At 34.7% G+C, this 25715-nt stretch overlaps 1 protein-coding gene across 1 annotated transcript in view; it reads left to right on the plus strand.

The window, feature by feature from the left end:
* The first annotated feature begins 90 nt into the window (after window positions 1–90).
* LOC143590329 (uncharacterized) overlaps window positions 91–25715 on the plus strand; it is a 39831-nt gene continuing 14206 nt past the window's right edge. The window contains exons 1-2 of the mRNA XM_077070842.1: window positions 91–125; window positions 217–331. Of these exons, the coding sequence (XP_076926957.1) occupies window positions 282–331 (50 nt within the window). The 5' untranslated portion in view covers window positions 91–125; window positions 217–281. The remainder of the gene's footprint in view (window positions 126–216; window positions 332–25715) is intronic.

Consider the following 25715-nt stretch of genomic DNA (forward strand, 5'->3'; position numbering starts at 1 on the left):
GCCGTGGTATTATTTGGCCTGTAAAACCTGCAACAGGAAGGTTACCAGCGTTTTGCTGACGAGGGGGAGGTTTACAAGTGCAAAACCCAAACATGCAATAATAGTGCCATTCACTTTCTGCAAAGGTATTAACAAATTCATGAGTTATCTTAATTACATTATTTATTTCATATTGTTTATATTTGCTTACCAACTTAACTACAATATACTATTTAGGTTTAGACTTCCACTAGCTGTCCAAGACTCAAGCGGAATTGTTTCATTGACATTATTTGATCGGGATGCTTGCAAGCTGCTCAACTCAACAGCCTCAGCTCTTATCGACAAATATGTAAGTCTAAGATCTGCATATTACGCAAACTATAATTAAAGATTTTTAAAATTTTTCCTTCATTTAAAAATTTATGTATACTACAGGGGATTGATACCGGCGACTCTCCCACTGAATTTGATGTCCTTATAGGAATAAAAATATGCTTTTAAGATTGACATCTCACAGTACAACTTAGATACCAGTTCCTCAGTTTTTGCCATTACTATACTGACTGATGACGTGGACGTCATTGCTGAACTCGAAAAGAAGGCAAACATTGTTGCTGTTGTACTTCTATTTTTTTGGTTCATTAAAGTTTTATGTTTTAATCATAATCATTTTTTTATAATCAAGATTTTTATTAATATGTAGGTGGACAACTCTACTTCCATTGGCAACGAAACCAATGATAACCAGTCACAAGGAACTGTTGAGTTGAAGGTATGTCTTATATGAACTTTTTTTTCATTACTTACATTTGTGATAGTAATTATTTGAGTTAAAATGTAGGATGCTCAATCTGAAGATCTTACTAATCTGAAGATCTTACTATGGAAGTCCTTGCTGTTGACTCAACCCAAACTCGCAACTCAAAGGTATTTTACATGAAATACAAAATTTTGATATTCTGTTTCAACTATTAATGTTTAAGTAATTATATATCTATTACATATTTTGACACGTTTGGTTTATATTTATGTTTAGGTCGTAGCTGAATACATGGCTGAAAATAGCACTCCTTTGGCAAAAACTTTGAATGAAAAATGCATTGAAAAATGCATGTGGTTGAAGCTGTAAAATTTAAGAGGAAGTCAAAACATCCAGAATTAAAGAAAAACTTAGCTGACAGTTTTGATTCAGAGGATGCTGGCCAATTGTCTACCACCTAGCCGCCTTTTTATGGCAAGCCAACTCTTCTTACTCCCAAGATTGAAAAATGATGTCTTCAAAATCTTAATGTTCTATGTTTAATTTTCGTATTTTCTTTAAATGTCTTTGCAATTAGTTTCATGGTTTAAGAACTTCAAAATTATTTTGTTGGGGTAACTTTTGTAACATTTCGAAACTATTATTATCTTTTGATCACTTATGTGATGTTTATTTTGTTAGTAGTTGGATGTTGAATTTCTTGGTGGTTTTATGTTTTTTTTGACAGAGTTACAGAAATTGTTCTTTATGTTTACCCCAAATTTCACTGGTGGTCTTTTATTCTCAAAATTAACATAATTTGTACTTTATGTTTCAAAATGTTACACTGTTTGTCCTTTAACACTAACCCAGTTAGATTTTCTCGTTAAATATGATCATGTGCCTTGCACATGAGGTCATATTAGTCATTTCCATACTTTATTTAAAAAGACATTTTAAAATAATTGGAAACAATTTAATTAAAATATTTATACATATATAATTATAATTAACCCAACCCACAGTCTCTTCTTCCTCCATTGCCACCGAGCTCCATCTCCAGCAAGCCACCACAACCGTCGTCTTCTCTGACGACGAAAGCCCTCTCCGTTCCCACTGGAAACCACCACCATCACATCCCTCTCACACCCATATCTCTAACCTCCCGTAGACACCGTCTTCCCCTTCCACCGCTGACACCGTCTTCCCCTTCTACCGCTGGCACCGTCTCCCACCTCCACGGGAACCAAAAACTCTTCTCTCTCTCATAAACCCTTTATAACCACCGTCTCCGCTGTCGGAAACCCACCGACGCCGCTAGGACCATAATTGAACCCTAATAATCGATGCCAAAAACCTAATAATCGAAGACAGATCTGATGAAGGGAAAGTTGTGGTGGTGGTTTCCGGTAATGGTGATGGGTGGAGGTGGAAGACGGTGGTGGTAGTGACAGATGGTGTGTGGTGGTGGGTGGTGGCCGACTGTTCTATGGTTGGTGGTTGTAAGATCCCGAAATTTCTAAGAATAAATAATTAATATATTATTTATTTAAGGTGGAAAAGTCAACTTGAGTTAATAAAGAAATAGTAAAATAATAAAGATGGAAGGATAAGTAGGCTAATTACATGGTATTAATTATGGATAAAAAAGGAAAGATGGGCCTAAGGTCCATGGGTTTAAGGGAGTATAAATACCATTTAAACCCTAATCTTTTCCATTTCCAACAATCTCTACACCATAAAAATGGGTACTTGAGCTAAGCAAAGAGTGAAAAGATAGGAAAAATGCAATATGAAAGCATCAGACATGGGTTTTTGGTCAACCTGAGTTTTCGGTCGAGTTCTCGGTCAACCCATGTTCTCGGTCAAATATGGGTTCTCGGTCAAGTATGGAATTTCGGTCAAACATGGGTTCTCGGTCAACAGGGGTTCTCTGCCTGGAGTTCTCGGCCACCCAGTTTGGTTTGGGCCTGAACCCAGTTGGACCTAGATGCTTTAATGGACAGTTGGGCCTGATCTAGCTAGTCCACAAGTTGCTAAGCCTTATCTAAATTAAAGCAAAACTAGCCCATCATCTTAAGCTAAACAAACAAGCCCAACCTAGAGAAGTCCGTTGGTAACTAAAATACCGACTTAATTAAATATACGGTTAATTAACAAATATATATCTTTAACAGTTTGCCGTGCACAGCTAAAGAAAGGAATAACGATTAACAGCGAGCGTAACAGGATCCATGTGAGTTTCTAGCCCCATTTGCCTTGTTGTGTTTTTCGGGGCTGTGTGCATACTCGATGTGAAGTGTGAATACACTTACCTTAAGTGGTAAATGTATGCTATAGATGATATACGAGATAACTAATATATAATTCTTGTCGGTGCGTGAACGATCTTCGGATATTGCACGTATCGCCAAGGATAGTGATTGCCAAGTGGTTATTAGTGTGTATGAATGCTATGATGTGACTTGCTTATTACGTTAATAATGAACTGATAGGAAGTGTGTTATAGAAAAGTAGAAGTAGAGTGTGATAAAAGTGGATAGGGGTTTAGTAAGGGTGTTAGTGGCATGGCGATAATTCGTGGTAGGGTAAGCCTATGTGTGCCATCGTTATTAAAGTGGCATAACGTGAGTGCGTGGTAGAGTAAGTCTATGCGTGCCTTCGTTATTAAAGTGGCATAACGTGAGTGCGTGGTAGAGTAAGTCTATGCGTGCATTCGTTATTAAGTGGAATTACGTGAGTGCGTGGGAAGGCAAGCCTCATTGTGCTTCCGTAATCAAGTGGCTAAGCAGTAGGTGTAAACAAGAGGTTAAGTGGTAAGGTGAACAGGTTAGACAGTGAATAATGTGTCTTCGGATACGTATATACTGTATGTAGTGGTTGTATGGTAAGTTGCTTGATTAACTAGAACTCACTCAGCTTAGCTGACTTTTAGTATGCACGCAGGTAATCAGGTTTAAGGAACTCGCACGAGGACGGCACATGGCATGGAATGAATGGCTGTCATCTAGTGATAAAAGAAATAACGATTTAACAAGATGTTTTATGTTATGATTTAAAGACAAGTTGTAATGTTTTGTAAAGAATGATTGAAGTTTTATTTATTCCGCGAAAGTTTTGATTAACTCTGATTTGTAAGAACTGTGTTTATGAGTAAATCCGACGCTAAAGTGAAGCACCGGGAACAAGGCCTTAGAGTGGTGGCTGACGCTTCTCTTGATGGTGGTGGCCGGCGGTTCTATGGATGGTGATGGTCGACGCTTCTCTTGATAGTGGTGGCTGACGATCCTGTTGCGGTGGTTGGATAGTGGTTTGGGGTTGAGTGGGTAAAGTGTAGAGAATGTAAATGAGAGAAAGAGAGAGAGAGAGAGTGTGGGCAGAAAGAGAGAAACGAGAGTTTGAGTTAGAGAGAGAGAGAGGGGGGGGGGGAGAGAGATCTTTTATATATTAAAATGTTATTATAAATAAATTGGGAAAATGACCGATTTGCCCTCATGTGCAACGCACATGATCAGAGTTAACGATAAAATCTAACTAGGTTAGGGTTAAAGGACAAACGGTGTAGCATTTTGAAAACTTAAAGTACAAATTATGTTAATTTTGAAAATAAAGGACAACGAGTGAAATCTGATACAAATATAAAGGACAATTTCTATAATTCTGTCATGTTTTTTTTAACAAACTTTTTCCAAAAAAGTAATCTTTCTTTTATTATAAACTTTTTGGTAATTGCAATACTCCTTTATAAACTCTAGTCTTACGTCTTCAAGTTTGTATATTAAATTTTTTAACAGACACAACCATTAGAAATACAAATTCAAAGCTTATGTGAAAGAAAAGGAAATTATATAAAGGAAATTATATTTGGATGCCAAAATATCAAAAGTACTCGATTCCGATTGCAACGTCAGAGGTCATATTCTCAATACTATTTAATATGTATCATTTTAGTGTTGAATTTCACATTTATAATCCACCACAAAACTTATATTATACAAATTCAAATAGATGAACACTTAAAAAACACTTCTAATTTCTTACTATTTTAATTGACTGTTTATGTTAGGTTTACACAATATACAACAAACTTTAACCCGCTAATAGATTGTGGAGGTTTTGGTTATATGCCAGCAATGCTTAGTCGTTATACATCATATCCATTTGAACATACCAATATTTGTTCCCCAAACGTATAGGCTAAAAGTCCATTATCTAACATTACAAATGGTATAAATTTTCATAGTTATACTTGATTACATATTTATTTGATATTCAAATTTTCAAATATTATCTTTATGAAAATGGTATAAAAATAATTTTAAACATAGAAACCTAAAACAACAAAAATATTTTCATATTACATTTCAATACTTACACTAAAATTTTATGGAATTAATTTGTTAATATATAACTACATGTAATTTGATTATTAATACAATTGTTATTACTTAACATATTTAACTAAAATAATCGGACGAATCACTAATCTACATCCCTCAATTTCCCAAATTATATTTAATAACCTATAATTATATGTCTTATCCCATAATCAGTTTAATTCGTTCACTTCATAAAATCCGTTAACCATCTTTTATTTTCAATCAGACATATTAACGTATAATTAATTCAACCAATAACTTAACCATATTAACTTGATTAATTACAAATTTTTTTCACTTTGTATACTAATTATCATATTATCCATTCAGTTCTTATAGATTTTACAATCTAATTAAACTTATAACTTATTCTACATTTACCTTTTATAGCGTCTTTTGTGTTACATTGCTAACAAGATTAATGCTTATGATGGAATTGCAACAACCTTTGTTAATCCCCAAGGTCGTAAAACAGATATGAAACTTTATGATGAACAATCAAACCCGAACCTCAAATATAATTTTCCAAAATTGAGAAAATTCATGAAAGCAAGTGCGTTAGAGGACAGTCATGAATGCAACTTTCAATACAACTGCAATGAAGTATCTATGTTGGTTTCTAAAGTTCTTCATTAAACAAAATCAGTACAACTGATGTTTAAAATGAATGTGGAAAAGAAAACTTTATTTTGTTAATTGTCAAGAAAAGTTTGAATGGTTTGATGTTTTCTGTTGAAACATCTTTTGACTTTGTTGTGTTCAATGTTCATAGTATGGTTTAAACACTTATAAGTTAATGTATTTGTTGTTTTAGTTTTGAATAGAGATCACTATTTTTTAATGTAGCTCTTATCATTGTTATTTTTGTTTTTCTTAATGCATTTGCTTCCATGTTCACCTTCAAGTAAAACAAACAATTGCGTTTTTAATAACAAAGTTAATATGTAAACATAGTATCATTATACAACTTTGACAAATCTTCTTATTAGTGACTTCATTTGTGATTTATTTTTTGTCTTAACATAAATCCTTATTAAAGTATAATATCAATTTTAATGTATTATATTTTATTTTTATTTTTTTACATTTTTTTACCCATGTATCACATGGGCATTTAGCCTAGTACTATATATAAAATGAAACCTTTTGCTAAAGCAAATTATACATTTTTGCATCTTTAGTCCCTTGTTGAGAATACATGTTTTGAAGGAGTATAGAATTAATTATTACATCTTTAGTTCCTTGAGATTACATTTTTGTTCCTTTATTAGTGTTTATTTTCTTTGTGTTTTCTTCATCACCTTTTCACTAACTTCGACCATTACGTTTTACTGTGATGTTTATATGTTTCTTTTGCTTACAGTAGAAGGTCGATTTGTGTTGCTATTGTGGTTTATGTGTTGTTCAATTTTGTTTTTTTTTTGCGTATAGATCGTTGTTCATTTTAGACTTTTTTTGAATGATATGTTTTTGTATTCGCCTTTTGATATTTGAGTGATCCAACCCAAGTTGACCCGTTAACCAACATGACATGACCAGTTTCAATTTTGTTAAAAAACAACCCCCACCTCATCCTAGAGCACGAGTATAACCCACTAGTTTACTAATACTTGTACATTATTTTATAACAAAACACTTATAGAAAATAGATAAACTAGTTAAAAGAGTACCAACGTTATATTTCTTTGAGGATACAAAGTCATCTCATTCCCGGTTCCCCGACCAAACTCTTAGCAAAAAGTTACCAAAATCATCGAGAAAAACACTTGAAAATTCCCTGAATTCAGTGAAAAAAAGCTGGGAAAAACCTAATGTATAATAATTTATACATCTTTTCGGCACTAAAATATCTCCAAATAAGCATAATATCGGCAATTGTATTAGAATAAATAACCACTAATGTTTATAATTTCCATCTTAAGGTAAATATAAAACTTAAAGAATAAAACGAGCTAAAAACAAAGAAAAATAGAGAAAAACGGTGAAAACAAACTCAACACACCCATGGTGAATCAAAGCATGACCATGTCTAGAACGTACGAAGAAAAGACAAAATTCAGGAAGTCATAACATGACCATGTTAACATCAACACACTCATGTTTAGAAGAACAAGAGGAATGTAGGTTCCCAGCCGGATCTACACGAGATATCTCGTTCTACGTAGGTGCGGAATCCCTACGTAAGACGTTACGAGCGTAGAAGACGATACGAGTTAACACAATCGACCACACGTTACAATAAACAAAGACTCGTTATATTGCAACCGGAAACACGTGATACAATGATCACTGAATACAGAACTCGTAAACACGTAAACTCGAATAACTGATTAACTATCTATACTGCCGTAACCTAGCTGATTATAAAGGCGACAACTTCGCCTGGCATGTTCAGGCGAAGTTGTCCCTAACTTCGCTTAGTTCACAAGTTCGCCTGTATCAGCGAACTTGTGAGCTAACTTCGCTTACATACAAAAACACAAATCTAACAAACTCGATTACAGACACTTGACACTGAACTACTGACATCATGTACCAACAAGGAAAAGATAAAATAGAAAATTCTGAAGCTAAAAATGACCATGTTTTACCAAAACACACCCCATGTTGAAAGTACAAGACAAAGAAAAATTTGGATTCTTCTGGAGTCACCACGGCCGTTCCCAACTCACCACGTCCGTGTTCACTTCCCTGCTGTACAATCTGTCAACGATCCTTAATTACAACATGACAAAAAAAGTCACCATGACGGTGTTTAGCAAAACATGGCTGTGTTTTGATGACATGATCAGCCTGTTGAATGCTTATCTTCCACATTCATTAGACCTTGAAGAACATTAAATCCACTTCAACCACCTCCTTTCACCACCACCCACTTTTGAAAATCAAGGAGATTAAGCTATTGGAAGATGTAATTAGCATAAAAGATTAGACATCCAAATTGGTTAGATTGTTATAATTAGATAATGTTTGTATTTGTTACTTTGATGTATAACATTATGCTTACTATTGGTTAAACTTTCAAAGTAACATCTTGGTTTATAATGAATCTTAATTGAAGTTCAATAATAATATTAGTTAAACATGTGATCGGTTTATAATAAGTATAGGTTATGTTTTAATTATCACTTGATGAGGAATGTTAGAATACTCTTAAAAGATACCTCAAGTGCCAAAGTTGACGATAAGCCAAGGAATTGCTAGTCTTATAAGTAACTGGTTATGAACTTTAAAAGAGACACCAAGTACCGAGCTTGATGATAAGCCATAGAACTGTCATTTTTGTAAGGGCTTGGTTGAGAAAAAAACACAAATCCTAATATGAACATTGACCAAATGAAATATTAGTAGTAACTGATCATCTTAAAATGAAAATTATTGACAATGTTGTGAAAACATATTGTTGATGTTCATCCACTAAAATTGGTTAATTACTTTGTCAAGTGAGTGTGCAACATAACCTATTTTAAACAAATCTTGGATGGTTATTGATGTGGTGTGCACGCGCTAGTAAAATTATAATGGATGAGAGATTTAGGTTTTGCACAAGATCGTGTTTTAAATTTATAAAAGTGATTTCCACTAAGACTAAACACACACAAAATAGGCAAGTGTACCTATCGTATATGTAGAATAGTATTGGTAAGAACCAAGTATCGATCCGTGGACACAAATGTTTCTAATGATGAATCTTCGTTTTAGTTTAATCAGAGAGTTTTAATCATTTTTTGGGTTGATTTTTAAACTTTTTATAAAATAGAAATACTTATATAATAAACATGTGATAAACTTGTCCTAATAATATATGATAGAATATGCCCTCATTTCTAAGCAAACATATTATATGACATAAAATAAAGTAGCATGCGTATTTTCAATTCCATTCTATTCTTAATAGCATGCTACCATGAGAATGTCAATTTAAGTAGACAAGTAGTTTGGTAAAGTAGAATGATTAGGATTGACTTCGATTTCTCAACCACCAATCCTAACAACATCGTGTGGTTGTAGTTAACTCACACAATCTCCCCTTGGTTGATTTGATTAGGTTATAATTACATATTCCATTAACATATGATTTCTTTAAATAGCATGATAACCTAAGCAATCATGTTAACAATGTTATTTTAGAATTATCAAAACTAGAGAAATAGATCATAACTTATATTTCATCATTTCTAAGTCCAACATAAGGTATCATATTTTATCTTTAATAAGTTTTCAAAGTATTCTTTTTACCATTTCTAGTCTCCAAGAACATGAGTGAATCATGAATGATTTTTAGTCATCAACCTTGATGTATTGAGTTAAAGTGATAAAAAAACTTCTTCATCAAAGGATAATTGCAAAATAACCATGTACTTTACCAAACTAAATCACATGTTAAAATAATCATCAAGTAAAACAAAGCTTCTTCATAGATTTTAGATGGTAAATGGAGTTTAGCTCATAATAAGCATGGTTATGTACATTAAAAGAGATGGTGATAACAAACACATGATCAAACTAGAACAATCTATCCGAATGTGGATGAATCTTCCTTCTTCAATGGTGATGGATGATGATGATGATGATGGATGATGATGATAATAGCCTCTAAGCCTTCAAACTCTACACAAGATCTTCAAAATGAGTGTAATGTGAGTGTTTTTATAAGAGAAACCCTTATGGAACTTTTCTTCAAGCACACTTGATTAATGCAACATGCTTCTCTATTTATAGGCAGTCTGGAGAGTCAAGCACGGCCCCGTGATTCTTGAGGCACACCCCCGTGTCCATTTGCATTAAATGCTATGTCAGATCGTACATCTTGACTTACCATGGGGGCGTGCTCTCTGAGGCACGGTCCCGTGCTTTTGGTGACATGTTATGTTTCTTTTGTCTTTTTCTGAAAGGTTACCACGGCCCCATGCTTACTAAAGCATGGCCCCATGCTTCGGTGTCAGTGTTTTGTCTTTTCTTGCAGATTTTTTGTCTTTTCTTACATTCAGAGGCATGGGGCGTGTCTAGGGGGCACGTGGGCGTGTCTGGGGGTTTTCTTGGGTTTTCTTTCGTTTTTCTTCGTCTTTATGCTTGTTTCTTCGTTGAAGGCTTGAGTTTACCTGAAATTGCATTTTAATGTGATAAGTAGCCTTCTGAGCTATATTATTTGATAGAAGTTACAGTTTTTAGAGATTATTTGATGAAAAAAGATGTATAATTTTATGTACATCAAACACCCCCACACTTGAACCTTGCTTGTCCTCAAGCAAGCTATTTAGAAATATTCTCTAAAATAGCAAGTTAGGACCATGGCATAAACATCCTCAAAAGAGTTCCAAGAAAATGGGAACAAAATAACCAACCTTAAATCATCGGAATATATGTAGTGATATATAAAAAGGTTAATTGTTTTTATGAGCTTCCATTTTTGCAAAACGTCACGTTCTCACAATGTTCACTAACACTAGGTTTTATATATGATCATGCATGTTATGTATGTATGTGAACACTCTTAGCCAAGATGTAACCTGTGATAAATAAACTTGTAACAAATTCAAATCTCCACCTTTGTGAAGAGTTGCATAGATCATAAGGTAATATGGGTTGGTTTTGTCTAAATAGGGATTGGTATTTGTCGGTTCAAGGGTTTAGGTTAATGAGGATGGTAAATACAACTTCATCTGATTGTCGGGAATCTTAAGATGTCTTCGATGGTTAGCTTCTTTTCTCCCGATTGTGTTTTTTTTCACAAACCTAGTGACTATTTTAAGGTCAGATCGTCAATACCAGTTTTTTCGAGGATGTGGATTAGCTGTTCCTCAATCCTGCTCTGAACATAACTTCTAACTCTAATGGGTCATTCGGCTTTGAGCCTAATAGCCCCCATCCTCATTAGTTCGGTATAATAATGTTGAGACTGAGTTTGACTTTTTCTACATCTTCCTTCGTGGGACCAGTTTCCGCATCCTAAACATCGTTCGTATCATTTTGCACTTCTTTTCATTGCGCTTTTGGAAACTCCACAAAATGGTGGTCTTTGTTCGTCTCGGCGCCACTTTTTCCTCACCTCATTGCTAAAGAGAAAGATTCTCTCCCTAAGTTCTGGAGGCAACCTAGGTTTTGCGAAATGTATGCAGCAAAGGAAATTGAAATTGAACGAATGTATTTCCAGTTCTTTAGGGTCTTCTGGTAAAAGACCAGTGTTGTATTTGCCGGTGAGATGGATAAAGTGGTGAGGTTTTGGTTTTGTAAGGATTTTGGGTTTTGTAATTTGGAGAATGATTTGAGGGGATTGTGACAATATTACCTTCTTCTTTATACAACGCTTCGTGTGGCCTTGAAATGAATAATTGCGAAAAGTTCTAAATCACACGAAACATATGACTCACTCAAAGCTTCCGAAAAAATATTTATATGGCATGAGGTTTTTCTCACAGTAACGGAGGAATTAGGTATAAACGCCATATTTTGCATAAATTTATTCTCAATATTACAAAACTTCTTTTTTACTTTTTCACTTTTTTGGTTATAATAGATTTTTAGTTGGTTATTTGCAAAAAAAAATTTCTTAGACTTTCTTTTGGTTTTAGTCTTTGTTTGCTACAAATTTTTTTTGTTTATTTAGAGAATCTTAATGATTAGTTGTGCAAGCAATTCGTCATGTAATTCATTCCCTCACCACACTTGAATCTCACATTGTCCTCAATTTGAAAATATTCATAAAAAGATTCATATGAAGTATGGTGGGTAAAATGGAAAGGAACCTCCCTACGAGTTAACGAAATTTCGACAGAGCGTCCCCTGTTTTTGTATCTGTTTTCCTGTTTTGTACCTGAATAATAGAAACCGCAAAAAACCACAAACAACCAAGCATAATACTACAGAAAATCGGGTATGGAATCATCCACACCCTGCCCACACGGGCTAAATAAGTACCTACTAAAATGTCTTGGCACCCGCGACCATAAAAAGTACCAAACAAACCAACAAAACGACAGAATGTAAATTGTTTCAACAAACATGATAATAATGTCATAAAAGTACTACCACCCAAACCCATGCCCATACCAGACTTACCAGTGCCGCTGCTCGTCAGTTACCCGTAGAATCCGGGTCAAAGGGTCCCCACTGCCTGTTCATACGCTCACTCAAACGGTTAATCTTGCGCCTCGTCTCTGCATAGTCTACAGCCCTTTGTGCGTTTGAGTCTGCAATATGTCCTGATAAACTGCCAAAAGAGGCGGTAGTGTGAGTCTGGAACTGGTCAATTAGCCCGTATAGGCCCTCAAAAGAGTACTGGCTGTGGTACGACGAGCTGGGGCCGGCTCCTGATGATGATGGGCCGCCCTGCTGAGAGTAAGTGCGGAGGCGGGTCTGTCGGGGTGGTGATCCTCCTCTCCTCTCGGGTATGTTCTGGATCGTCATATCAGCCGTGTCCTCAGGATCCAAATCTAGTTCAGAGCATCCTGAAATCTCCACATGTCCGGGTTCCTGCTAATCTGTTGGACCATTTGCATGCTGATACAGAAGCTGAGGTCAAGAGCGATCTGGTTTGGGCTTCAGGTTCCTTCTGTATCTGCATGGTAAGCTTTGTAAAGCTTGTAGATCCATGAACCACCAAATATCGGGGTATTTGGGCTCTTCGCATTTGCATTGGTTCTGAACAGTTGACAGAACAGATAAATGATGTTGCAAGCTATTTCAATCTTGATGAAATAAAGGGCCCACTTATCCCTCAAGTTCACGACCCCCTCACTCTGACCACGTGCAGTGACTGTGTGGCTCAGTTTTCGATGAATGTATCTCATCAATGGGTCGCATTGTGCGGTGCTTTTGATGCTGCTTGCCTAGTAAGTTTCATCCCCATAACTTAATTGTTCCCATCCTTGTAATCTGGTGTCACCTGCCTCAACAGTATCGTCAGCATCTTTATCTGTAAATGTGGTCATGGAGTCGAACCAAATGGGTCTGTCAGTTTCATCACTCGTATAAATACCCAAATCGATCCCGAGATGGGTGACCGATGTCGTGTACCACTCTCCCCCACACCTAAACTCAACAGCATCTTCATCCCACATATACAAATTCCTCGTCTTGAAAGAGAATGAGGCTAAAAACTCCTTGGTTAATTCGGTTACTGCTTTACCCTTTTGATTCAAACACGCAACCACGGCCCTTTCACAAACTTCTTGTATCTCTCCCATTGGTTTAATTGCTTTAACGTTTCCTTGTAAGCATAGAAATTCAGTTCTGGGAGGCGATTGTTAAGGTAGCCCATTCTTTGTCGGGCCCATGCATCTCTTTCGGTATTTTTGTGGAAGATTAAGAAAGCGTGCTCGTCATCACCGTATTTAGCCATCTGCAATTTATACTCAGATCAGTTTAAATTTATCAAAAATTTCTGAAAGCCTGGAACAGAAGGTAAACCATGGTGCCGTGCTTCTAAAAGCACAGCCCCATGCTGAGGCAAAGCACGGTACCGTGGTTTTAGAATCACGGCCCCATGCTGCGGGTGTTTGGCACTTTTGATCAAGTGTCTGATTTTGACTTATGTTGACCTGTGGTTGACCACGGGTCGGGTTTTTTTTTTTTGCAAAGCACAGCCCGTGTTTTTAATCTTAATTCTTTAATTGTCAAGACTCGAATTTGTGATTCAAACCGGTTCTACATATCATTCGGGTTTGATTTGTTATATGAATCATCCAAGATTCTAACCCGAATGGTTTTTCTCAACAAAACATAAGTGCAAATCTATATAACAAATCAATATCCTAGATTTAAACAATTGACCCATCTATTTCCCGGGTTTAGACCTGATTTCATCAATTGGTAATATTTGGGGTTTATTTGAGACCTAAAATGATGAATTTGAACAATAGATTCACTAAATTAACATACCTTTGGTTGGAAATCAAAGATTTGAAGCAAAGAATTGAGTAATAGACAAAGAGGCGCTGGTTTTTGGTTGTAGACGAAATTGTTTTAGGGTTAAGTGAGTGGAAAATGTTATTTTGTTGAAAAAATATGTTACTGCACTGTAGTGTGGGGCACGACCCCGTGCTTTTTGAAGCACGGCACCGTGCTGCTTGCAGTAGTTAGGTTTTTCTTTGTATGTTGTTTATTTGTCGAGCTGGTTATTTTTTTAATTGATTTTCTTTGAGGAATAAGGTTAAAATAGAAATAAAAAGTCCTAATATTCATTAAACATCATAGAGGAAATAACAGTCCCAAACACTAAAACATGAAACTAGCAAGAGAAAATCCTAACAAGACAAAGTCCGAACTGCTAACGACCACCATTCCCGAACAAGTCTTGAATGTGTAGTGGGGCTCTTTTGGCCTCCAAAAGTTCGAAAAGCTTTTTGTCGAGCTTTGCGATCTCTCGGTTAAGATAGTTGAGCTTGAAATCCACATCTTTGTTGTGACTTTCAACGATGTGGAAATTCTTGAACCTAAGCAGTTTGACTTTGTTGGTCAGCTAAATTAGGAGAGCTTCGGCTTGGATGTTACCCTCGATTTGGCCTCTAACGATTTCTTCCTCAAGGTGTGAGAAAGAATCGCCATTCTTGCTCATTCTCACTGGTCTCCATTCCATCCTTTTGTTTTCCATATCATTAAATTTTTGTTTGGTATGAATGGAATAGTGAGTTTTGCATGCATTATAAAGAGACTAGAACATCGAGCACGACCCCGTGCTTGGCGAAGCACGGCCCCGTGCTGCTAGGGGAATAAATGTTTCTGATTCAGAGAATTGTACGGAGTCAACGCGTATCATGCTGAAGATTTTAGGGTGACCACGGCCCCATGCTTTTTGTCACTGAATTTTTTCTTGATTTTTTAGCAAAACGCGAGAGCCAGAATTATTGGAATGACATTTAACATGTTAATTGAACAGTTTGATTATCCTAAAATTACTTTTCATTAAATTAAAGGTCCCAGAATCAAATACGGGATAAGCCCGGTTTTCCTAAAACATAGATTTTGATCGGGTTAAGCCCGAGGGTCCTAAACTTTGTACCTATTGCACTTGATTACAAATAAAAAACATAAAAATTAATGTCTCTACATCCCACCGAAAGTTTCTCCTCCGTCGAATGGTCCGGGCGGAGGAAAGTACGTGAAACGAAGGATTTGAAATTGGAGTTGTTCGTTGATGTCTAGAAGCACCATTTTCATGCTCTCCACCGATTTTTTGAGTTGGATCAGAAACATTTCCGCAAGGAGATTCATCTCGGTGAGTTCTTTAATAAGCTCTTGGAGTTTCATGAGAAGCTCGGTTTTGGAAATGTGTCGGGTTTTGTTCCTTGGTTGACGAGGAACGGAAATTTCTTCGTTCATCTCAATAGGCGTTTTGTGTTCTCAGGCTAGAGTGTTTGTGTTTGGTTTGGTGCAAGAAATGCATGGGCAAGAGGTGCAATTTATAGCCAAGCAGCTGTCAGGAACGGCCCCGTGCTTGGCGAAGCACGGCCCCGAGTTTGGCGAAGCACGACCCCGTGTTTTGAGACACTAATTTACAAGGCCTGGTTTAACGAGGGTTTTGGCCAGAGCCTTCTTCTTGTATGTTCATTGATTTTAGTGGAGGATTAACACCTTAGAGACATCTTCGAATGGTCCATCTATGTACGATTTTAATCGATGTCCATTAACTTTGAACTTGTGGCTGTTAGAATTTGAAATCTCAACTATTCCATAGTAAAAAACTGATTCAACTATGTATGGACCTGTCCAACGAGATTTCAGTTTCCTGGAAAAAGACGTAAACGTGTATTATATAACAGTACTCGATCGCCAACTAAAACTTTTTGTTTCCCTTCAAATGGGCGTCGTGTAAATGTTTAGTCTTTTCTTTGTAAGACCAGGAGTTTTCATAGGCTAGTGCTCTTAGTTCTTCTAGCTCATGAATCTGATCTTCCCGGTTTTCACCGGCGGATGTAAAATCAAAACTTACTGCTCTAAGAGCCCAGTAAGTTTTGTGCTTCAGTTCTACGGGTAGATGACATGCTTTCCCATAAACAAGTTTGAAAGGTGTTGTTCCTATGAGGGTTTTGTAGACTGTCCTAAGGCCCACAAAGCGTCATCTAACTTTTCTGCCCAATTTTTGCGATTCATTCCTATAGTTCTTTCGAGGATCCTTTTTATTCCATGATTCGATACCTCTACTTTCCCACTAGTCTGAAGGTGATATGATGTTGCCAATCGTGGTGAACTCCATATCGTAGTAAGACTTTGTCCATTGGAGCGCTACAGAAGTGAGTACCTCTATCGCTAATTAGGGCTTTCTGAGTACCGAAATGTGAAAATAGCTTCTTCAGAAAACGTACAACTACTCGAGTATCATTAGTGGGAAGAACTTGTGCTTCTACCCATTTAGACACGTAATCAACTGCTACAAGGATGTACTTATTTCCGATTGCGTTAGGAAATGTGCCCATGAAATCCATTTCCCATACATCAAAGACTTCACATATTTGAATGCCTTTTTGAGCCATCTCATTCTTGGCTGAGATGTTTCCGGCTCTTTGACAAGTATCGCATGCTTGGATCAAAGCATGTGTGTCCTTGTATATGGTGGGCCAGAAAAATCCTGCGTCAAACACTTTTCTGACCGTGGTGGCGGTATTGTGGTATCCACCAGTAGGTCCTTCATGGCGGTGTTTGAGAATATCTAAGGCTTTCTGTCCTGATACACACCTACGAACAACCTGACCGGCACATATCCTAAACAAGTACGGATCTTCCCAGAAGTAGAACTTAAGGTCGGAGAATAATTTCTTCCGCTGTTGATGAGTTAGACCTTTCCTTAGGATTATAAAGGCTAAATAGTTTGTGAAATCGGCAAACCAAGGAATTTCATCCTCTTCCTGCATGACTGCTTGGATATGCATGAGAACTACATGTGGAAAATTATCATCGATAATTTCCTCGTGATGTTCTTTTGAAGCTGGGGATTCTAAGCGTGAAAGATGATCTGCGGCTACATTCTCTGCTCCTTTCTTGTCCTTGACTTCTATGTCAAATTCTTGGAGTAGTAAAATCCATCAGATAAGTCTGGGATTGGCATCTTGCTTGTTGAAGAGGTATCGTATCGAGGCATGGTCGGTGTAAACTATGGTTTTGGAAAGAACTAGGTAGGATCTAAATTTTTCGAAGGCAAAAACTACTACTAATAACTATTTTTCTGTTGTTGTGTAATTTTCTTGTGCATCATTAAGAGTTTTAATAGCATAGTAAATTGGATGAAATTGCTTTTCTTTGCATTGTCCGAGTACGGCTCCAACTGCAAAGTCACTTGCGTCGCACATGATCTCGAATGGAATGGTCAAATCGGGTGTAGTTATGATTGGTGTATTGACGAGTTTGTCTTTCAGTATGTTGAATGATTCAACACATTCTTCAGAGAAGACAAATGATGCGTCTTTCTCCAGAAGTTTGGTCATAGGTCTAGCAATTTTGGAGAAGTCTTTTATGAAACGACGATAGAATCCTGCGTGACTTAGAAAATTTCTAATGGCTTTGACTGAAGTTGGAGGTGGAAGTTTGGATATGGTTTCGATTTTTTCCCTTTCAACTTCTAGTCCTGCTTGGAATATTTTGTGATCTAGAACAATGCCTTTCTTGACCATAAAGTGGCATTTTTCCCAGTTTAGTACTAAATTCACTTCTTCACACATAGCCAACATTTTGTCTAGGTTTTTTAGACAATGATCGATGGAGTCTCTGGAGACTGAGAAGTCGTCCATGAAACTTCCATAGAGTGTTCGATCATTTCATGAAATATGGCCACCATGCAATGTTGAAAGGTGGCCGGGGCATTACATAGTCCAAATGGCATTCTTCGGTAAGCGAAGGTGCCATACGGACATGTAAAAGTGGTTTTCTCCTGTTCTTCAGGAGCAATTGGGATACTATCCAGAGAATCCATCAAGAAAACAGTAGAACATTTTTCCAGATAAACGTTCAAGCATTTGATCGATAAAGGGAAGTGGAAAATGATCTTTTCTTGTGGCGTCATTAAGCTTCCGGTAATTAATGCAAACTCTCCAGCTGTGATAGTCCTCATTGGTATTAGCTCGTCCTTCTCGTTCGTTACAACTGTCATTCCTCCCTTCATGGGTACTACTTGAACGAGACTAACCCAAGGTGAATCCGAGATTGGGTAGATTAATCCGGCGTCAACTACTTTGATTACTTCCTTCTTCACCACATCTTGTATGTTGGGATTGAGACGTCTTTGGTGTTGGCCCATGGGTTTGTATTCTTCCTCCATGAGGATTTTGTGAGTACAAAAGGAAGGACTAATGCCCTTGATATCCATGATCTTCCATGCGAAGGCCTTCTTATGGTTTTGGAGAACCTTAAGAAGCTCGTCCTTCTCTTCTTTAGAAAGGTGAGATGAAATAATTACTGGGAGTTGAGAGTATTTTTCTAGAAAGGCGTACTCGAGATGGTTTGGGAGTTCTTTTAATTCTAAAGCTGGTGGTTCTTCGATTGATGGTTTTGATTTTTCATTACATTCGGTGATCTCACATAGTACTTCTGATGTTTCTTGATGATTATTGTTAGTATCGAGATTATCGTTTTCTAAGTGATAAAGTTAGTTAAGATTTGTGTTTCTAGTGGGATGTTAATGGAAGATTTTCGCACATAGCAACTCACGATTGAATTGATGATGTCAACACAATATAATGTGTCATCGTGATGTTGTGGATGTTGCAAAGATTTTCCTATGTCAAAAGTGATAGCCTCATCATTAACCCTGAGAGTGAGCTTGCCGGTGCAAACATCAATAATAGCCTTTGCAGTGGCTATCATAATTTTGATAAATGACTATCATAAAGTAAATTAAGAAAACTTTTAAATGATTTATCATAAAGTAAATTATCCCTTCTTTAGTAAACATCATTTTAATATAGAAATATAGTATATACATAGGCTTAATTAATTGTATCATATCCCGTGTAAAAAACATCATTTGAAGTTATTTTATACATTTATTTTTAATTAGTTGACTCAATTAAAAATTTTCAATTCCATATCCCGTCTCTAGTAAAAATTATTTTAATATATAGGCTTAATTAGTATACATTATTTTTTTATAAAGCTAAACAAAGTTATATTCTAGGCTTAATTATTTATGTTATTGTTAACTGCTTCTAATTTTAGATGTATGAGAATTGACAATTCATACCAGTTACCAAAATTCGTTTAATTGATATGACTAATTATATTAATGGTAATAAATATCAATTACTAACTTATTCTTGTACATTACTAATTTTATGCTCTAGCTTGAAATATGGTGTAGAGTTAAACATATCAACTTTAATTATATTGTAATTAATCGTGTTTAAAACATTATATCACCTAACCTAACTAAAACACGTATTATAACAATCTTTATAAAAACGTAAATACTTTAATTAATTAACAATAATAATTTATTGGTTACCTTAATTAAAACACGGTAATTAAAAAATTATAATAAATACATATTAAATTGGTCAAATGTATTAAAGATTCCATAATGTACGTGAGCACCGGATTATTAACTATGTAACCTAATTTTGTAAGTGGTCAATAATTCGAATTTCAAAATGGTTCAAATAAATAATTTTTATTATTCACTTAAGGAATTTAGTTGAAATTGACATTAAATTCACAATAACTTGAAATATTTAGAAGAAACTAATATTTTTTTATTTAATGCATGAATATTGAATAATTATGAAATGAGTTTATATTTATGGATGGTATTCAAAAAAATAAAAAGGGTTGAAAAAAATTAGTCAAATTAGGAATGAGAATTATGTTTATATATGTAAATTTTATTTAAACCTATTCAATATAAATGGTCAAATTGAGTCAAATCGTTAATTTATTCAAATTGTTGTTATTTAAACCTATTCAATATAATCAAATATGTAAATGTTATTTAAACCTATTCAATATAATTGGACTTTGACCAACAACAATATAAGATTGATTATCTTACTATAGATAATTTAATGTATTATAGAATAATCAACTAAATTTCATTTCGGGATTATATAATAATCAATTAAATTACATAAATTGTGAAAATAAATAAATACATGAATACTAAAATAAATATAAATCAATATTAAACAAAAATAAAAGACATCTTATCAAACAATTCTCAATCCATGAAATTAGCTATACCAAGTTGGGGACAATAACCTGAGATGATAAAATTAAATACTAATATTAATATCACATAATAAATATATTACAAATTATGGAAGATTTGAATTATGTGAAAAAATGTAAAATTGATGTTATAACTTACAACCGGAAATTTGAATCGCGTTACCGGAAAAACGAAATAGTGAAGATCTCCATTGAATCTTCGATTTTGATATATAACCTAAAAAGACTATAAGAAATATAAATATTAATATAAATACAAACAAAAACAGAAAATTATCAGTTTAATCTTTAATTTTGATATAAAATTTAAAGATATTATAACAAAGTAATATAAAAATTAAAATAAATATGAAACCTTACTGGAAAACCGTAATAACTCCAACATATTAATTCAATATTTGATTTTGATTTACAACCTAAAGAGATTATAAAAAAATTATATAGCAATTAAAATAAATATAAAACATTACCGGAAATATGAATACAAAAATGGACGATATAATAAAAACAACACAAAATAAAAACCTTTGGCACAAGGCTAATCGTTTTTGCTAAATAGGGTTTGATGGTGTAAGATTACCCTATTAAAGTTACTTATTTATACGAAATGAATTATAGGAGACTCATTTATAGAAGGAAGGTATATAGCTAATTGATTAGAAACAAAAATTTAGGAAATTTCAAAAATTTTCAAATAACTTTTAGTAAGAACGAATAAAAGGGAAATCGTAATTAATGGAATTTTCAAATTTTGAATTTAAATCCGTAATATAAATCTAAATGTTGACTATATATAAACATTTAAACATCAATTATAACACCATATATTATGTAATGTAATTTATATAAGGTGTGAAAATAAAAGTTACTAATTTTGTTTTTATGTATTAACATTAATAGAATATGAATACAATTGAACACTAATTATCAAATCCAATATAATCAATTAGAATATTTAAAATCAACAATTATTTAAATCAGTCAATAGGTCAACATTTGTATTTATAGTAAATCTTAAGGATGTTTAATAAAATATTTAATTAATTGAGATGAATTATGGGAGACTTTTTAATCTAGGAAGGTATACAGGTAATTGATTAGAAACAAAAATGTAGGAAATTTCAAAAATTTTCAAAAAATTTATAGTAAGAACGAATAGAATGGAAATCGTTTAATCTAGGAAGGTATACAGGTAATTGGTTAGAAAATTGTAGGAAATTTCAAAAATTTTCAAAAAACTTATAGTAAGAACGAATAGAATGGAAATCGTAATTAATGGATTTTCAAATTTTGAATTTACTAATGCAATGTTACAAATTAGATTAGTATAAATGTAATATTATTTAATCTAAAAGTTGACTATATCTAAACATTTAAACATCAATTGTAATGTAATTCATATAAGGTGTGAAAATAAAAGTTACTAATTTTGTATTTATTTATTAACATGCGCCGAATACTATGATGTCTAGTGTTTTAATTTATCCAATATTATCAATTTTGTTATTTTAAATAACCAATTATTTAAATTAGTCAATAGGTCAAATCACCAATCTGTATATTATTTGATTTGATTATTTGTTACGTATATTTGTTATGATTAACCATCATTAAGTTTTACTACATTCACTAAAATTAATTATTGTATATTATTTGATTTAAATCCAATATAATCAATTAGAATATTTAAAACCACCAATCTCTATATTAAATCCGTAATCTCTTCTGTTGATGAAATATCAAGTAATTATCTAAATTATATATATTATACATTAAATCCGTAATATCTTATATATTAAATCCATATATTATATATTATCTATATCTATTATATAAAAAAAATAAAGACTGACGTAAAGAAAAAAATGTTGTGAATGAAATAAACCAAAAATAATAAAATAAAATTAGTTATAAAACATAATTATATGGAGAATTATTAAGTTCAAACATAATTATAAAATATTCAAAAATCAAAATTCAAAATTAAACATTAAATGAAAGAAAATACTGTAATAGCATTGATGAATCTTATTTAAATATATTTTTGATTTATTTTATTAAGATGAAAAATAGAGAAGCAATTGATATACATGGTAAGTATAGTCATCAACCAATAGGAAGGGAGGATTTTGACATAAAGCCTATTGCTTTAATTGTATAGTTAGATTCAGCTAATAATTTATAATACAACACAATATTTGATAATTCCATTTTCAGACGACCTCCGTCGATGGTATTTCAGCACCTATTTGTTTTATGAGTTTGTTTTACTTTCGTTCTCTCATTTTGATCATTTCCTGTAATTAGTATGTTATCAACATTAACCAATAAAATCACAAGTGAGGAATTCTCACTTTTAACAAAGAGGAGTGCCCACATTTTCATTGAATAAAGCCGCGTTCAATAAGATGGGCCAGTAAAGTCATAAATGATACAAATGGGCATTTACTGGTCAAGGAGCAGGATATCAAGCTAAGATGACAAACTTACTTTCAAAATCTTTTTAACAATGGAAGAGCTTACCAAGAAGAATATGACAAAACAACCTTCCAACGACAACAACCGAATAACTGCTATAGCCGACGGATCACACGGGAAGAGGTGCAGACTGCACTTAGGAGGATGGGAAGAGCTAAGGCGCTTGGCCTAGACAACATACCCATCAAGGTGTGGAAGTGTCTGGGAGAGGAAGGAGTCATGTGGTTAACTACTTTGTTCAATATTATCCTCAAATCTGGTAAGATGCCAGACCAGTGGAGGAGCAGTGTTGTAGTTCCTGTATATAAGAATAAAGGAGACGCCCAATGTTGTTGTAACTACCGTGGAATCAAACTACTAAGCCATACTATGAAGCTATGGGAAAGAGTGATTAAGGTTAAACTTAGACAGGATACTCAGGTTATGGTGAACCTATTTGGCTTCATGCGGGGCCGTTCCACCATAGAGGCAACACACGTTATCAATGAAGATTGATGGAAAAGTATAGGGAGAAGAAGTGTGACTTGCATATGGTGTTTATTGACCTAGAAACAGCCTACGACAGTGTGCTACGACAAGTTCTTTGGGAGTGTTTGGAGGGTAGAGGAGTCCCGAGGAAATATATAGAGATAACTATGGATATGTATACCAGGAGTGCAACAAGTGTCCGTGCGCCCGTGGGGGATACTGATTTCTTCCTCGTGGAGGTAGGCCTTCACCAGGGGTCAGCGTTGAGTCCGTTTCTTTTTGCAGTAGTCTTGGATGAGTTGTCAAAGTCGATTCAGGGGACACTACCATGGTGAATGATGTTCCCAGACGATATTGTGTTAGTGGCTGACAGAATACAAGATCTAAACATGAGGCTAGAGGAGTGGCGAACAACCATAGAGACAAAAGGTTTAAGGATTAGTCGCTCTAAAACAGAGTACCTCAACTGTGATTTTGGTAGGTAAATGACAATGAGGACGCCCAGATCACCATTGAAGGGCATGTGGTTCCGCAGGTAACGAAGTTTAAGTATCTAGGATCATTTATTCAGAGCGATGAGGAGTTAGATAGTGACGTGACCCATTGAGTTCAGGTAGGATGGTGTAGATGGAAAGCAACCACAGGTATATTGTGCGACAAGAGATTCCCAACTAACTAACAGGAAAATTTTATAGGGTCGCAGTTAGACCTTCAATGTTAAATGGAAAAAAATGTTGGGCCATCAAGAAGGCACAAGTGCAGAAGATGGAGGTAACAGAGATGAGAATGCTACACAGGATGTGTGGGCACACAAGGTTAGACCGAATAAGAAACGTTGTGTTTCAGGAGATATTAGGGGTAGGAAACATATCAGACAAGATAAGAGAGTGGAGATTGAGATGGTTTGGACATGTGAAGAGAAGACAGATGACGAATCCTGTTAAATCCGTAGAAAACATTACTATAGAGAGGAGGATGGGTAGATGACGGACTAAATTGACTTGGGATGAGATGATTAGGCATGATTTGATAAATCTAAACCCCTCTGAGGACATGGTTGAGGATATGAATTCTTGGAGACATAGAATTAAAGTAAGGATTTTTAGGGAGAAATGAATACCTTAGGGGCTTCTATTTACCTGGTTTTTGGTCACACACCATTATGGTATTTTCTTTTCATATATATATATATATGGTGCAATTACTGTACGCTAATGCCTTAACGTAAGGTAGGTTCGCGAGACGCTCAAAGGCAAAAACCTAAAGTGCTCAGAAAACGCTCACAAAACTTAAACGCTCAACAAACGCTCAAAAAACGGTCTTCGTGAAAAAAGTGAAAAATTGAACGATTAACCATCCAAAACAATTTTTTTCAGTGAACAAATGATTGATTGGATATGTATTGACGATACCGAGATGTTTGGATGTGATTTCATGGATCGATTCGTGAAAAATGGATTCGCGTACGTAATATACGTTAAGCATTAGTGTATTGGATCTTTTCACTATATATATATTATCTATTAATGTATAAGTATTATTATTTTTACTACGTGCTATTATTAATTATATTAATATTGAACTTTGATTTCCTCTTATATTTCTTCATACATATGTTTTTTTAGAGCTGAGGGTCTCTCTGGAAGCCATCTCTCTTTCCCATTGAATAGAGGTACGGTGTGCCTACATCCCACCCTCCTCAGACCCTACTTATAACTTTTCTATTGATGGGACTTCACTGGGTATGATTGATTGATTGACTAGTTTTTCATTCCACATTTTAGGGACTTGTTTAAGCCCTTATTAGGATTTACTAAATCTGCATACTTTGGTTTCATTCTTTGAAAATAATACCTTATAGTAAGCACATATATACATCTTCATTTAGAGTACCATAGGAAACAAAAACTTTGTTAATGTCAAGCTGGTAAAGAGACGAGATTTGTTCAACAACAAAGCTGATGACACATCGAACAATGACCATTTTTACAACTAGAGAAAATGTTTCATCAAAGTCCACATCTTTCTTTTTAACTATGCCTTTTTGCAACAAGTCTAGCTTTGTATATTTCAATTTCACTTGTGGATTTGTATTTGATTTTGTAAATCCACTTATATCCTATTAGTTTTCTAACCAGGTCGACTAAGATCCATGTGTTATTTCTATTCAACGCCTTTATCTCTTCATTCATAACATTTACCCAATTAAAATAATGTTTTATTTGAAGGTAATTTTTTGGTTCACATGAATGACTTATTTAAATAGGGCACATGTTGGGTTTGTGGAGGCTTGGACTCGGTTTACATGAAGACGGATTAAATGGGTGTTATAAAGATGGAAGACATGAGAGGTTTTGGGCCGGCCCTATATCTCTTTATTAAAGCCCGTTTATGTTATCTTATTCCTTAAGCTAGAAAGCCTAACTGATATCTATATAATGTGATATTTGTACTTGTATTTCCTCACAAGTGAGGCAGTAGCAATAATAAAATACCCTGGTTGTAGCCTGTGAACGTAG

The sequence above is a fragment of the Bidens hawaiensis genome, unplaced genomic scaffold (assembly GCF_021521415.1).
Source record: "Bidens hawaiensis isolate Kalapana, Puna unplaced genomic scaffold, B.hawaiensis_p1.1 tig00001647_1, whole genome shotgun sequence".
NCBI lineage: Eukaryota > Viridiplantae > Streptophyta > Magnoliopsida > Asterales > Asteraceae > Bidens > Bidens hawaiensis.